The sequence below is a fragment of the Lepisosteus platostomus genome, chromosome 4 (genome assembly GCF_059453375.1).
Source record: "Lepisosteus platostomus isolate fLepPlt1 chromosome 4, fLepPlt1.hap1, whole genome shotgun sequence".
Lineage (NCBI taxonomy): Eukaryota > Metazoa > Chordata > Actinopteri > Semionotiformes > Lepisosteidae > Lepisosteus > Lepisosteus platostomus.
In genome coordinates, this window is record NC_142614.1 from 45,038,010 (window position 1) to 45,050,948 (window position 12,939).

The 12,939-nt window shown below is 35.0% G+C and overlaps 1 protein-coding gene across 1 annotated transcript; it reads left to right on the forward strand.

The window, feature by feature from the left end:
* Positions 1–526: 526 nt before the first annotated feature.
* cdk7 (cyclin-dependent kinase 7) lies at positions 527–12,621 on the forward strand. The gene is made up of 12 exons (XM_088629585.1): positions 527–707; positions 1,130–1,189; positions 1,462–1,495; positions 2,680–2,747; positions 3,325–3,393; positions 7,216–7,326; positions 7,629–7,747; positions 8,171–8,270; positions 8,923–9,009; positions 9,285–9,434; positions 11,294–11,438; positions 12,350–12,621. Exons 1-12 carry the CDS (start codon positions 639–641, stop codon positions 12,376–12,378), a joined length of 1,041 nt encoding a protein of 346 aa, XP_088485711.1. The 5' UTR covers positions 527–638; the 3' UTR covers positions 12,379–12,621.
* Positions 12,622–12,939: the final 318 nt, after the last annotated feature.

A 12,939-nucleotide genomic window follows, 5' to 3' on the forward strand; every position in this document is an offset into this window, starting at 1 on the left:
CTAGAATTTATTTTTTAAAGTACTTTCTTCAGCTTATGTTTAATATTATGTTTTTGAACTGTAACCATCCCTTATTTCTATTTTATTGCTATTGACTCTGTATCCATCTGCTGACCTCGTGTACGCTGTTTGCACATTCTGCCTTCCTCATTCAGTCTGTTTTCTTTAAATTTAAAGCCTGATTTTGGACTAAACCGTTTAGAGGTTTAAGTGTGCATCAAAGACTGCAATATCATGATTACACCTAATATGTTTATTCTGCGCTGGTTCTTAAAACAAAAAGGTCAATGACAGCGTCTATCCTAGTCGCTGCCTTTGAAAACTGGGGTAAAAAGCAATCATTGGCCACTTCAAACATTGATTTTAGCTTCTAAAAGAGCTAAAATTAAAATTAAAATAAAATGTTAAAGAAGGGGTTCTCAATCAGTAGATTAATGTCGATTGATGTTATTTAACATATAATACTGCCCTCTATCTTTCACACGACGGATTTTTTTTAACCTGGAAGTAGTTGTGATCTGTAGCCAGTGACAATAGTGCGCACGCACAAACATGGCGATCTGCACAAACGCATTAACAGTTTTCTGTTCATCAGCAGGAAGTTGGGTCTTTTAGTGACAGTTGTAAGTTAGGAAGAGATGATGGCCGTGGATGTGAAATCCAGAGCAAAGCGATACGAAAAGCTTGATTTTCTTGGAGAGGGCCAGGTAAAGGGAAAGTTCTTTAGTTTAAAAAAACAACAGCTGAAGTATATATCGATGCATATAGTTGAGCTGTAGCAGGAAAGCGGACACTACTATTAAATTAAAGGTCTCTGTGAAGAATTACACGCTATTAATAAAAACTGTTAGTGTCGTAAGAAAATGTTTTTGAATTTGCATAGCCTACAGAAAGGCTGTTGCAATAAAAACATTTTTTATTGTTGTGTGATACAGGGTTGCTGTAGTTAATTTCACTTGGTGTGAGCAAATTGGATAGAAAATAGTTAATAGGATAAATAGGTGCTGTTTTTACATTATTTGTTAGAATTGTTTTTTTTAAAACGACAAATATTAAATGTTTTGCTTGTTGGTTGCAAATAACTGTTTTGGAATGGCTTCCTGATCTATATCACCTCATCTCTTTGCAGTTCGCAACTGTTTACAAAGCAAGAGATAAGAATACAAACACCATAGTTGCGATCAAAAAGGTATTGTTGCTTACTCTTTTCATTTTGAATATAGCTCCATTGTAGTACTCGCAATTTGTCTTCTAAATGCAAAGTTGTCTACCTTGAGAATGTTTAATTGTACGTGTGGAAAAAGCAAATATGTTATCCAGAATACTTTGTTTATTGTTTTCGTGTGTTATTGTCCTCTTGAGATTCTAATTTAATTTTTCTTAAACAGGAATTACAAACAGAATTACTTCGCACTTTAAATGATCCTTATTGAAAATGCATTTCTACATTTCTAATTTCAGATTAAAGTTGGTCACAGAGCTGAAGCCAAAGATGGTAAGATGGATACTTACATTTATTATGCTGTTATACCTATTTATTTATTTCTGAAAGGTACATTATTTTGTTAGAATTGTGAAAGATTTAGGAAGACCTTTAAAACTCCTTTAAAGGTGTTGTTTAAATAACCTTAACTTTAATCTAAAATAGTTTTAATTATGGTATACCTATAGATTTGTAAGCAGTGCTTTGACAAGCATATAGAACAATTTCAGCAGTGAATGGGGAGAAATGGTCATTTTATTACTAACATTGGCAATGTTAGCAGTCCACTTTCTTGATCCAGTCAAGCTCTAATTGGTTAAGACGTGACATATAGGAGCATAAATAATGGTTTATGTCCCAAGATGGTATTACAGTAAAAACTCTAGTCTAGAAACATGTACACGCACACAAGTATCTTTGAATTAAAGAAAAACCATACCTGATGTCTTTGCCATTCTCTGTCAGTAGATATTGACACTTAGGCATTCTGTATCTGTCATCACAAGAATTGTCATTCACATTACCTGGTAATGACAAAAACATTTTTGTTCCCAGAAGTCACCAGCATCACAGTTCTCACACTCATTCTTATTGTTGTGATTTTGTTTCCCTTTTCTGTTACTCTCCATAGATTTTTATGCAGCATTTCTTATTTCAGAATTTCCTTATTGAACATAATTTCTTTAATGATTCTCCCAGAAGAAATCGCCCACAATACTTATAGTACTCAGCCATACAATAAGCTTAGTGAGGGTTTTTCCACCGAAAGGTATTTATTACAAAGTGATTGGTAGTGAAAAAATATATATTTTTTTTGTAGAGATTCTTTCAAAGGTTTGGTCACATTTAAACTTATACAGTAATTGGAAATTGATACAATCAGGTATAATTATAATTAAAGTCTGTGTTCATTGTCAACAAAAAAGTTTCATTTCTGCAATAAAAAAAATACTTCTCATGGTTACTACAGCAGACCTGTATGTTGTAGAAGAGAGCATTTCACTTCATAGCCAAAGGGTTGCAATTAATTTAGTTATGGTTTCAAGTGCCATTCTATGAATATGATTTTCCCAACAGCCTCTGCCTCAGTGCTTGGCAGCACATGGTTCAAATATTTTAACCAGTGTTGTTTCACAGTGAATCATAAGATTTTAAATCAAGCTTTCTTATGTATGCAATTACCCCACTTTGCACAGGTATTAACCGAACAGCCCTTCGAGAAATTAAACTGCTTCAAGAGCTAAGTCACCCAAATATAATTGGAGTAAGTATTTAGTTGAGCATTAATTTCTAACGTAATTTGTATTTGTGTGTCTGTTCTTTTGTAGATTTACTTTTTATGCTAACGTTTTGGGAGCAACCTACGAATTACCACTGTTTTGTTTTGTGTTGACAATTGATGCAGAATAGTTTTCGTATTTCCAGAATCCATTCTATTTAAGCAATAGGTTATTATACAGTTTATATATCATGCTATGACAGATTTTAAATCTATTTTCCATGGTGTTTCAGAAGCATATGCAGCTGGACTGAATTTGACATGCTAGCTTAACTGCATTGCAGAGCAGTCCTGAATTGAAAGAGACATAACAGTGCCTAAGCAAATGCTGTTTATTCTTTCAATGTCTTATGCATGCTTTCAAAGAAAAACGTTAATTGAATACTAATTAAACAGTGTAAAATAATTGATTTTTTTCTTTTTTTTTAAGGAAGCATTGATGTAACTTGATAATGTTACAGACCAAATGGTTGATTTTTTTACATTACTTGAAGACATCTGCATTTTCTTGGTTACTGTACATTACTGCTTATAATGTGATTACTTTTCATCTTTCATTAAGCTTCTAGATGCTTTTGGACATAAATCCAATATCAGTCTGGTCTTTGACTACATGGAAACAGATCTAGAGGTAAGGTTTTCTTTTAAAGACTGGTGCCTTGTGTTTGAGATCTGTCTTTCTTACATTTAGGAATTCTAGTGAATGTCTCTTTCCCACAGAAAATTACATCCTTTGCCTAGACTTTATATTCCCAGTTAATCATGAGAACAGAACCAGGTGTTCCTGTGGTGCTGTTAAGGGATTTAAATGCATGACCAGTATGCGCAGGTGGGAATATTCATGTGTTTTTTTCTTTTCATTTTTGAAATTCATCCATTTGCATAATCTTTTTGGCACATTTTTTTTGGCACACTTTTTGACAGCTGTTAACTGGTCATCTTAACTTTGTAGCTGCTATTGGATCTAAACGAATCCACAAATATTTCTTTGACACTTCATTGGTATTGCCATTGGTTAAACAATGAGAAATATTTGGTACACTAGATGGCGCCTTATGCCTTTTGCTATGGGGGGGGGGGGGGGAATCAAGTGCCTAAAAGCATACAGTAAGTTTGATAAAGTGCCTTTATAGCATTTAATATATATTTAATATAGCATTGCACACAAATATTTAGGGAAATATTTACTATATTATTACTATGAAATCATTAGCTGGTCCATTGTGTTGAGGATATAAGCATTGACACCCTTCATCTCAAATAGTATTAACTGTTGTATAAAGTGTTCACCTATATTTGACAGCAATATTTCCCTGCTTTGAGTACTCATGCTTAGCAAGCACTTGCCCTTTCTAATTCCTCATCATTGCTCAAGAAGTCTCAAAACTCACTTCATGAAAAAGCCTCAGCTCCCCAGGATGACCCAGAGCTACAGATCGTCCAAATGTAATTATTAAAAAAAAGTTATTCACTTAATAATTGAATTAAAAAATCCTGTACATCGTTGCAAACTTGCAAGGTAAAAAAGTTTAAAATAATCTCCTAATACTGTGTATGGCCAGTATTTGAATGACATAAGCTTATAAAAGTTTTCTCATTCAGAGAAAAATGAATGCATTTATTAAGTCAACTGCTGAAAGTACTACACGAAAGGGCAGCCCAGTAACCAAGATAAAAAAAAGTCCACATTTAACAGCTTTAGTCACTTTTTTTGTCTTGTCTTTTACTCAGATACTTAAATACCAGGCATTCATATGGTGTTACTTACACAGAGCATTATGTTAAAATTTGTGAACAATGGAACATCTATTCCATTGCAGTATTCCTGGAAAGGGAACACATACTGGCTTTATTTATAGGGCAATTACATTCTTGCTTCAACTGCTCTGTCCTCAGCTTGACATATATTTGGTTTCAGAAATATAAAAAAAATGCTTCCTTATGGAGACCAAGCAAAGCTTTAAAAGCGTTTTTTGGAACATAAAAATGAAGCCTGAGCTTTGATTGTTATTCCAAACTTTTTTTTCCCCCACATGGAGAGCTGTAACATTCCTGCTTTTTAAAGTGGTGCTGAAAGGGTGTAAGAACATGAGACAGCATATACAGAACAGTAGGTTGTTTTTTTTTATTTAGAACTTAATTCATTTGAGGATCTCACCCAGCTATTTTTTGAAGGATGAAGGATGAATTCAGCAACAATATGGCTGAAAGGCTTTTTTCAGACTCTCCCAACACTTTGTTGGAATAATTACACAGAGGCTGCAAGAAAAGCTTCTGCTTTTCTTGGTCTTAGAATCACTTATTATTTTTCACTTGTATCCTCATGTTTCATTGTTTATGTTTAAGAAGTTCTCTAGTTTGGATATTTAGTTTATGAATGTCTTTAAGGTTTTTGAATATTTGAATTAACTTGACTCCTGTTCTTTGTTTCAAAGGAAACCGGTTTTTGTACCATAAACTACGTATTTTAACTGTTAAAACAATTAGCTAGTTTAATATTCTCAGATGCCAGAGCTTTCTCAGTGTCCTACACAGACCTAATGTTTGAACAAATTGAAAATTCTGGAACCTGTAAGTCAGATAAAATTGAATGATCCACGCTTCTTAAAATATTCAAATGTGCACAAAATTCAAAATGCCTCTCTACAGATTAGTTTCTGCTTTGCTATTTTGTGGTTAGACTACTGCAAATGCATAGTACATGTGAATTTTAGGTTGTCACTTTCAGCTTTTGCAGTACACACTCCTGAGAGGTAATTTTTATGCTGAAACGCAGACTTGATTTTTATTAGGCAATGTATTTTTCTTTAATCCCAATACTTTAATCTTTAATCCTATACAGTATATTGGTAATGAAAGCACCTATGACGATACTTTCAATGGCACAAACCAAAATAAACAGAGCACATTGTACTGTTTGTAGGGGCGCCATCTTCACAGAGCTTTCAAAATTACTGTGTTTGAGAGCATGGTCCTCCTGTGCTGGTGTAAAGTTCATGGCTGCAGTGAGCTAAGGCGCTTATTGGATAACAGAAGTATAATGCAAGAATGTGAAGTATAAAAATCATGGGGTTTTTAAATAATAATGTTGGCATCATGCTTTCAAATTCCTGTTTAAATTTTCCACCTTAAAATTTTTATGAATACAGTATTTGCCTTCATTTGGAACCTTTTATTCTATTTGAAACGAGGCCATCAGTTCATCTGTAATATTTTGTAGTTAGTAGCTAATTGATATCTTATCCTTATTTTTTCTTGAGAGAATACAACATTTCACCTTCAACAGTTTATGCAAGACTTCCATAGCCTTCTGTGTAATGAAATACAATATCTCAAGATCTCAATTTTAAATGCACATAGTTTACACATGGGTCTATATTTGATTCATATTCCAGTGCTGAATCTGAAGAGGTTCATAGGTTTAACTTTGTCAAGGCCTTTACGTATAGCCAGCAGCCATATCACCCTGCAACTCACAACTGGCTGCCCACTGAAGCTAAGCAGGTGTGAGCCTGGTCATACTGCTGTGCTAATTAGCTTCTAGGGAAATTGGCCCTGATGTGAGTGTGCGCTTGTTTGTGCCTGCATGTGCCCTGTGATGGACTAGCATCCTGTCCAGGGTGTATCCTGCCTGCCTCCTCTTGCTTGATGGAAGAGGTGTTAGTGGGGCCAGCAGGGGGTGCTCACCCTGCAGTCTGTGTGGGTCGTAATGCCCCAGTATAGTGACGGGGACACTATACTGTAAACAGGCGCCATCCTTCGGATGAGACGTAAAACCGAGGTCCTGACTCTCTGTGGTCATTAAAAATCCCAGGGCGTTTTTTGAAAAGAGTAAGGGTGTAACCCTGGCTTCCTGGCCAAATTTCCTCTTGGCCCTTATCAATCATGGCCTCCTAATAATCCCCATCTATGAATTGGCTTCAATACTCTGCTCTCTACACTCATACGTGTTGATCGTTCTCGCGCACATTGGTGGTGATGGAGGGGAGTCCCCATTACCTGTAAAGCGCTTTGAGTGGAGTGTCCAGAAAAGCGCTATATAAGTGTAAGCAATTATTATTATGATGATGATTATTATTTGAATACTAAAGTAATTACTTTTCCTGATAGTCTTTTCTGTTCAAAAATAAAAATATTTTTAATGTCTGTATTACATTATTTTATGGCTGGGAGTGGAGTGTCAGGTTGCTCTTCTCTGGTCTTATTCTGGTGCAGTCATGTCTTATTTTTAAAGCTATTTTGGAATAAAAGTACACGTTAACAAGTCCTGAAGTCAAATGCAGGACACAAAAAAAGCCATTCATTATGTATCAAATGTTCCTACATAAAAATGAACTAAATATGACTTCCCAATCTCACGAAAGCTGCAGTTTCAAAGACATTTTTATTTTCACTGTTTTGGAAGGTTGCAGCTGGAACAACAGTTTTTTTTTATAAATACCCTTCTTTTTAGGTAATAATAAAGGACACCAGCCTGGTCTTGACTCCTGCAAACATCAAAGCATATATACTGATGACACTTCAGGGTCTAGAGTATATGCATCAACATTGGATCTTACACAGGGTAAGACTAATATAGAATTCACTGTCTTTCAAATATAATTATCTGACAAGTGCTGTAGTAAATATTTTCAAATGTTTTGTTTTTTACAAAGTTTTCATAGACTGGCACCACGAAATTAAACAAAGTGTAAACAGATGTTGAATTTGATTTATGTTTTGTTTTTAACCTTTAAAGCTTTTTTCATGTACCTCAGTGCAGTTCAGTCACTGTTACAGTCTAGAAGATTAGAAGCACATTTTACTCCTTCATGTGTAGCAGATAACATGAAATAGTATAGTAAAACTTTGTTCTATTTTGTTTAGGATCTAAAACCAAACAACTTGCTATTGGATGAAAATGGTGTCCTGAAGCTTGCAGACTTTGGTCTGGCTAAGGCTTTTGGAAGTCCCAATAGGGTGTACACTCACCAAGTAGTAACAAGGTAGGCATCCTTTATTTTATAAAAATTATTATATATTTATTAACATATTTATGAGTAAAGGAAGCATGTGTTGCAGGTTAAAAGATATGTTAGATTTTGACAAAATACAAGTAAAACAGTCTTTTCATGCTTCTGAAGAAGCCATTTTATATGGATTGGGGGGAGGGGTGGTGCATTCTTGAAATGTTAATAATGCTGAACTGATTCTGCTCTTTTGCTTGCTTACAATTGGAACAGGACTGTAGATTGTTACTGGTACATTTTTACATTGGCTGGGTCCATACAACGAGGTTCACAAAAAGATAAAAAACGGTGGGGTGGTTATGTCAAGAGTTTAGTCAAGGTCAAAATGCCCATTTTGTTTCTGGGTTCTAGTTTTGATTAGGTGCATGATTTCCAGAGTAACTGATCTCTTGCCTTCAGGTGGTACAGAAGTCCAGAGCTTCTCTTCGGTGCCAGAATGTATGGTGTGGGCGTAGACATGTGGGCAGTTGGCTGTATATTAGCTGAGTTGCTCCTAAGGGTAAGCACACATTTCGGTGAGAAATTTGGTTCCCACCAGTAGTACTGGACTGTGACAGAACAGTTTTTCTTTGGTATTTGATTTTTATAAGGAATGTTGTTAACCATTTTAATAACTTAGACTCTCCTTGTGCTAAAAAATTGTGAATTTTCCCATGAATGTTATGCCTTATGTAGACCTTCATTCATCACAAAGACAGTTTTGCTAAATCTGAATCTTCTGTGGTAATTTTTTACTTAAATATAGGTTGTTAACGTGAGTCATATAATGTTCTTAAAATTCAAGATAATTTTTTTTCATGCTTAATTGTTACGTTTCTGAGGAAGATTTGTTAATTGCCTTTTATTAGACTAACAGTGAAGACTGTGATCGTGTTAAGTTAAAGGGAGATGCAGTGTAATGCTCAACACTAAGACCACATGGCCTTTAAACCATGTCTTGTTTTTTAATTAGTGTTTCAAAAGCAATTATAGAAGCAGTTCTTAAATGTTACTGTACAAAAAAAACGTAATTGTTTTTTTTAGTATTTTTTAATTTGTGATTGTGTAGAAAAACAATTTACAGTGCTACTTTTTATAGTGCATAAAGGCAGCCTAAATCTTGTGATTGCTTTTACTTTAATTAACAGAATTGTTATACCTTTTCCTGCCAGGTACCCTTTTTACCAGGAGACTCAGATCTTGACCAGCTAACCAAAATTTTTGAAGCTTTAGGAACTCCGACAGAAGAGACATGGCCTGTAAGCATTTTACTCAAATTTATTTTTTTAGGAACCGTTTCTAGATGTGGACTTAATTTAAATGCATGTCGAACGTTTAAAGTTCCTTTTCTCACAGTGCAAAAATAAGTATTTTTGGATAAACAGTATTCCTGTGTTTCATCGTTTTATTTGATCTTGAGAATGTGAAAATGTGAACGCTTTCCCTTTTTTATGTTATAAATTTTGATGCATGTTAATATGTTGTCCTTTATTTCCTTGGGATTATGTATGAATAGTCTTTTGCATTTTCCTAGGGCCTGACCAGCCTTCCTGACTACATATCATTTAAAATGTTTCCTGGAACACCACTAGAGCACATATTCAGTGCAGCAGGTGATGATTTACTGGACCTGTTACGAGGATTATTTACATACAATCCCTGCACACGAATCACGGCAACACAGGTAACTGTTTCACTCAATAGATCACATCCTAAAGTTGGTGAAAATTAAAGAATAGCACAACGTCTACCATTGTTGTTTTTTTAAGAGATTTAATTACAATGTTTGAAGAGGTGTTATTCTATAGCCCACAAATGTTGTTTTTCTAGAAACATGAAGAGACACAGCTGTGAGCAATATGTATTTTGCCAGTTGTGCAGTAATAAACTAGTACTGTTGAATGCAGATGACAGCACCATTATTTATTCATGTATTTAAGCTAAAAAAAAGAATATGTGCTTTGGTTTAATGTACTGACTAACATGAAACTCCAAGAATAACTACAGTATCATCTACAAAATATTTAAAATGCACAGATTACAACTCATGAAGCTTGTGTGAACTTGATTTATTAAAAAAAGAGCTGGTCTCCTTGCTGCAATTCAAGGTTTTTACCATGAGAGAGTTATTTCTTGTTTAAGTATTTATGTGGACACTGTTGATTTACATAAAAATAACTTTAAATATTTTTATATTCTCTGAACATGGTGTGAGGCTGACAAAAATAGTTTCTTAAATGTTTCAATCAAAAAAGGCACTCTTTGAAATCAACCCTATTTACAAAAAATGACTAATACTTTCCAGTGTTTGCTTAATAGGCATTAAATCTCATTAGGGACACAGTTGATTGAATACAGGTGATGTGGTGATTTAATCTGCTATACATCAAGGCTAAGGAAAAGAAAGAAAAACACAGAAAAGCAAAATGCTGTGCTTTTCTAAAGAACAATGCCTTGGTGGAGACTGTAATACAGTAAATCAGTACACTTTCTGTCTATCTGGGGGTTTCCACAGTTAGAAATTTCTGACCTGGAAAATTTCTGTCAATAACAAGTCACAACATGAATCAAAATATATCTTTGTGCTTAGTCTCCTTGACCAAATTTTCTATTGCTAGTTCCACTGCAGAAATGGCAAGTCACAAAAATCCTGTCAACAGCAGTTTAACTGGGAAACCAGATAAACAGCCAGGCCAGATGACCATACAGGAGCCTACTGCTCAGCAATGTTCATTGGTGGTAACACAACAGAAGGATGAAGTGGTCTGAGTAACACTCCAGCTGGGTTTTCCAGCAATGGTGACAAACTCTGTTTAGTGATGAATCAAGATTTTGTGTAAGACACTCTGATGGGTGTCAGTTAAACCGAAAGAGAACGTTTGTAATGCTTGATGGCAACCTGACTGCAATGGATTGCTTTGACTTGTGTCCTGTGTCTTGTAACCCCATTTGCTTCCCTTCCTGTGGACTTATCCTGACATGACATGTCCAGAAAGACAACCCATGTCTGTTTTATACTCATATAAGAATGGTTTTTGTGCAAGATGATATTGTGGCGGTTATGCAGTGGATGCAGTGCATGTTCTACCTGTTAGCCATGAGCCCCATTGAACATTTTGTGCAATCAGATTGGACAGTGTGTTATTTAGGGCTCAGAGACCTGTGATGGGCCTCATAAGAACAATATGGGAAAACAATCCCATCACATCAATAACCTGGTGCAAAGCTTGGATTGCAGATGTACAGATTGTATTACTTTCAAAAGTAGCCACACATGCTACTGGCATGAGAGTTTCACAGTAGTTGATTAACTCATTTGCGGACAGAACATGTTTATCGGCATACTGAATTTACATATGCCATGTTCAATAAAATGTCAATGAATGTTACAAAACTGTAACATGTTGTATATTTGTCGTAGTTATAAGTGATGAGTTTCTTTTCATGTCCGGTACACTGTATAATTGCAGTAGTTGTTCCCATGGGTTCAAGGTAAATCTAAAATAAAATGATAAGTTGGTTAAACATTATTTTTTCTTTCAGGCCTTGAAAAAGAGATATTTCAGCAACAGGCCTGGTCCAACTCCAGGACCCCAACTTCCAAGGCCTAACTGCTCAGTGGAAGCCCTAAAAGAACAGGAAAACTTTAAAATTGGAGTTAAAAGGAAACGCGATGGTACAGAACAAGGTATGTGAATTGTATTCCACTTCAAAAGCTTGTTTGTACATTACTAAAGATCCTTCAACAAAAGTGCAGAATGGGGACCAGGTAAAGAGCTGTTTTATCCCAGCAGTTTTGTCTCCTTCTAGAGTGACATGGTCAGATTTCAGAAGCTAAATTGTTGGTCCGTGCTGGGATGGGAGCCATATAGGTCAACAGCCATAGAGCACTCTTTTCTTTTGTCCAAGATTTCTAAAAACCAGTGCCGTAACATGGTAACAGGGCCATTCTTTAGTGGAGGTGTTAAACCAAGGTCATGACTACTTAAAATAAATTATTAATTTAAATTAGTCTGATAAAGATTCCAGCCATCATTCATAAAGTAAATGTGTTAATTCTGATGTTCTGGCTGAGTTCCACTGTGGGTTTGATCAAACTGGCTTCCATTAAATTCCCACTTAATGCAGTTAGTGATGCATTTTCTGTCTTCTTAATGTGATCTGATGTGTAATGGAGCAGATGACACTATGGCTGCAAGAATGACACTCAGGTGGGTGTTGCTCTTCGGTGATTGATGAAGTCGGTCCACTTCTCTGTGTAAACTGGTTCACGATCCTTCTGTATGAAAAAGGACTATTTTACAGTGGCTCAAAATAATTATAAGGAATTATTATTAAAGCTTGAGGTATTTTCTGTTCACAAATACATTTTATTACAAATTATAATTATAGAAATATTAACAAACGACATTTGTTCAGTACACCATAGGACGCATTATAAATGTGAACGGAACCTAAATTAATACTGGTTGTTTAGTGTACTGGGATGCAATTAGTATACATTTGTTAGAACATTTAAGGGTGTGGCCTTTATACATTTATTATCATAGTTTTTGTGTTTGATATTAAACCATCGCACTGAATCTATCTCGCTTACAGGATCACTGAAGAAAAAATTGGTATTCTAACTGGAAAAGGCCAAGGTTGATGTAAGGTGACTGCCGATGACTACTCAACAGTTGGTGCTGCTAAAAAATGACTTCTCTAAAGTCATACATTGGAAAAAAGAAACTTGATCGCAGTTACACATTGTAACATTGAACTGTATGAGCTCTCCAGAGCATTATTATTTATATAAATGGATTTTTGATATGAAAGAGAAGTAAAGTTCATTTACTTTTATGTTTTTATATGACAATAAACTGTGAAACCTATAAATGTTCCCTTTTTCCCTTTTCTATTATAAAACTGGAAATAAGGTTTTATGAATCTGTGTTTTTTTGCATGTTTTCTGTTAAAGTATTGATCCACCTACAATTTTCACTAGAAATCTACTAAAAATAGAAGAATACACATTGTCTTATGAAAACATTAGGCATATGTTTCAACAGAAAAAAAAAGTTTAGACATTTTACTGGTATTCAAATCTGAGATAAGCTGTTGGCTGACTGCAACTGGAGTTTCCCAAGATGACATTCACTGGAAAGGGTGGGATTGAGTCAGACAGGGTGGTATTGAGTGCACTGTGC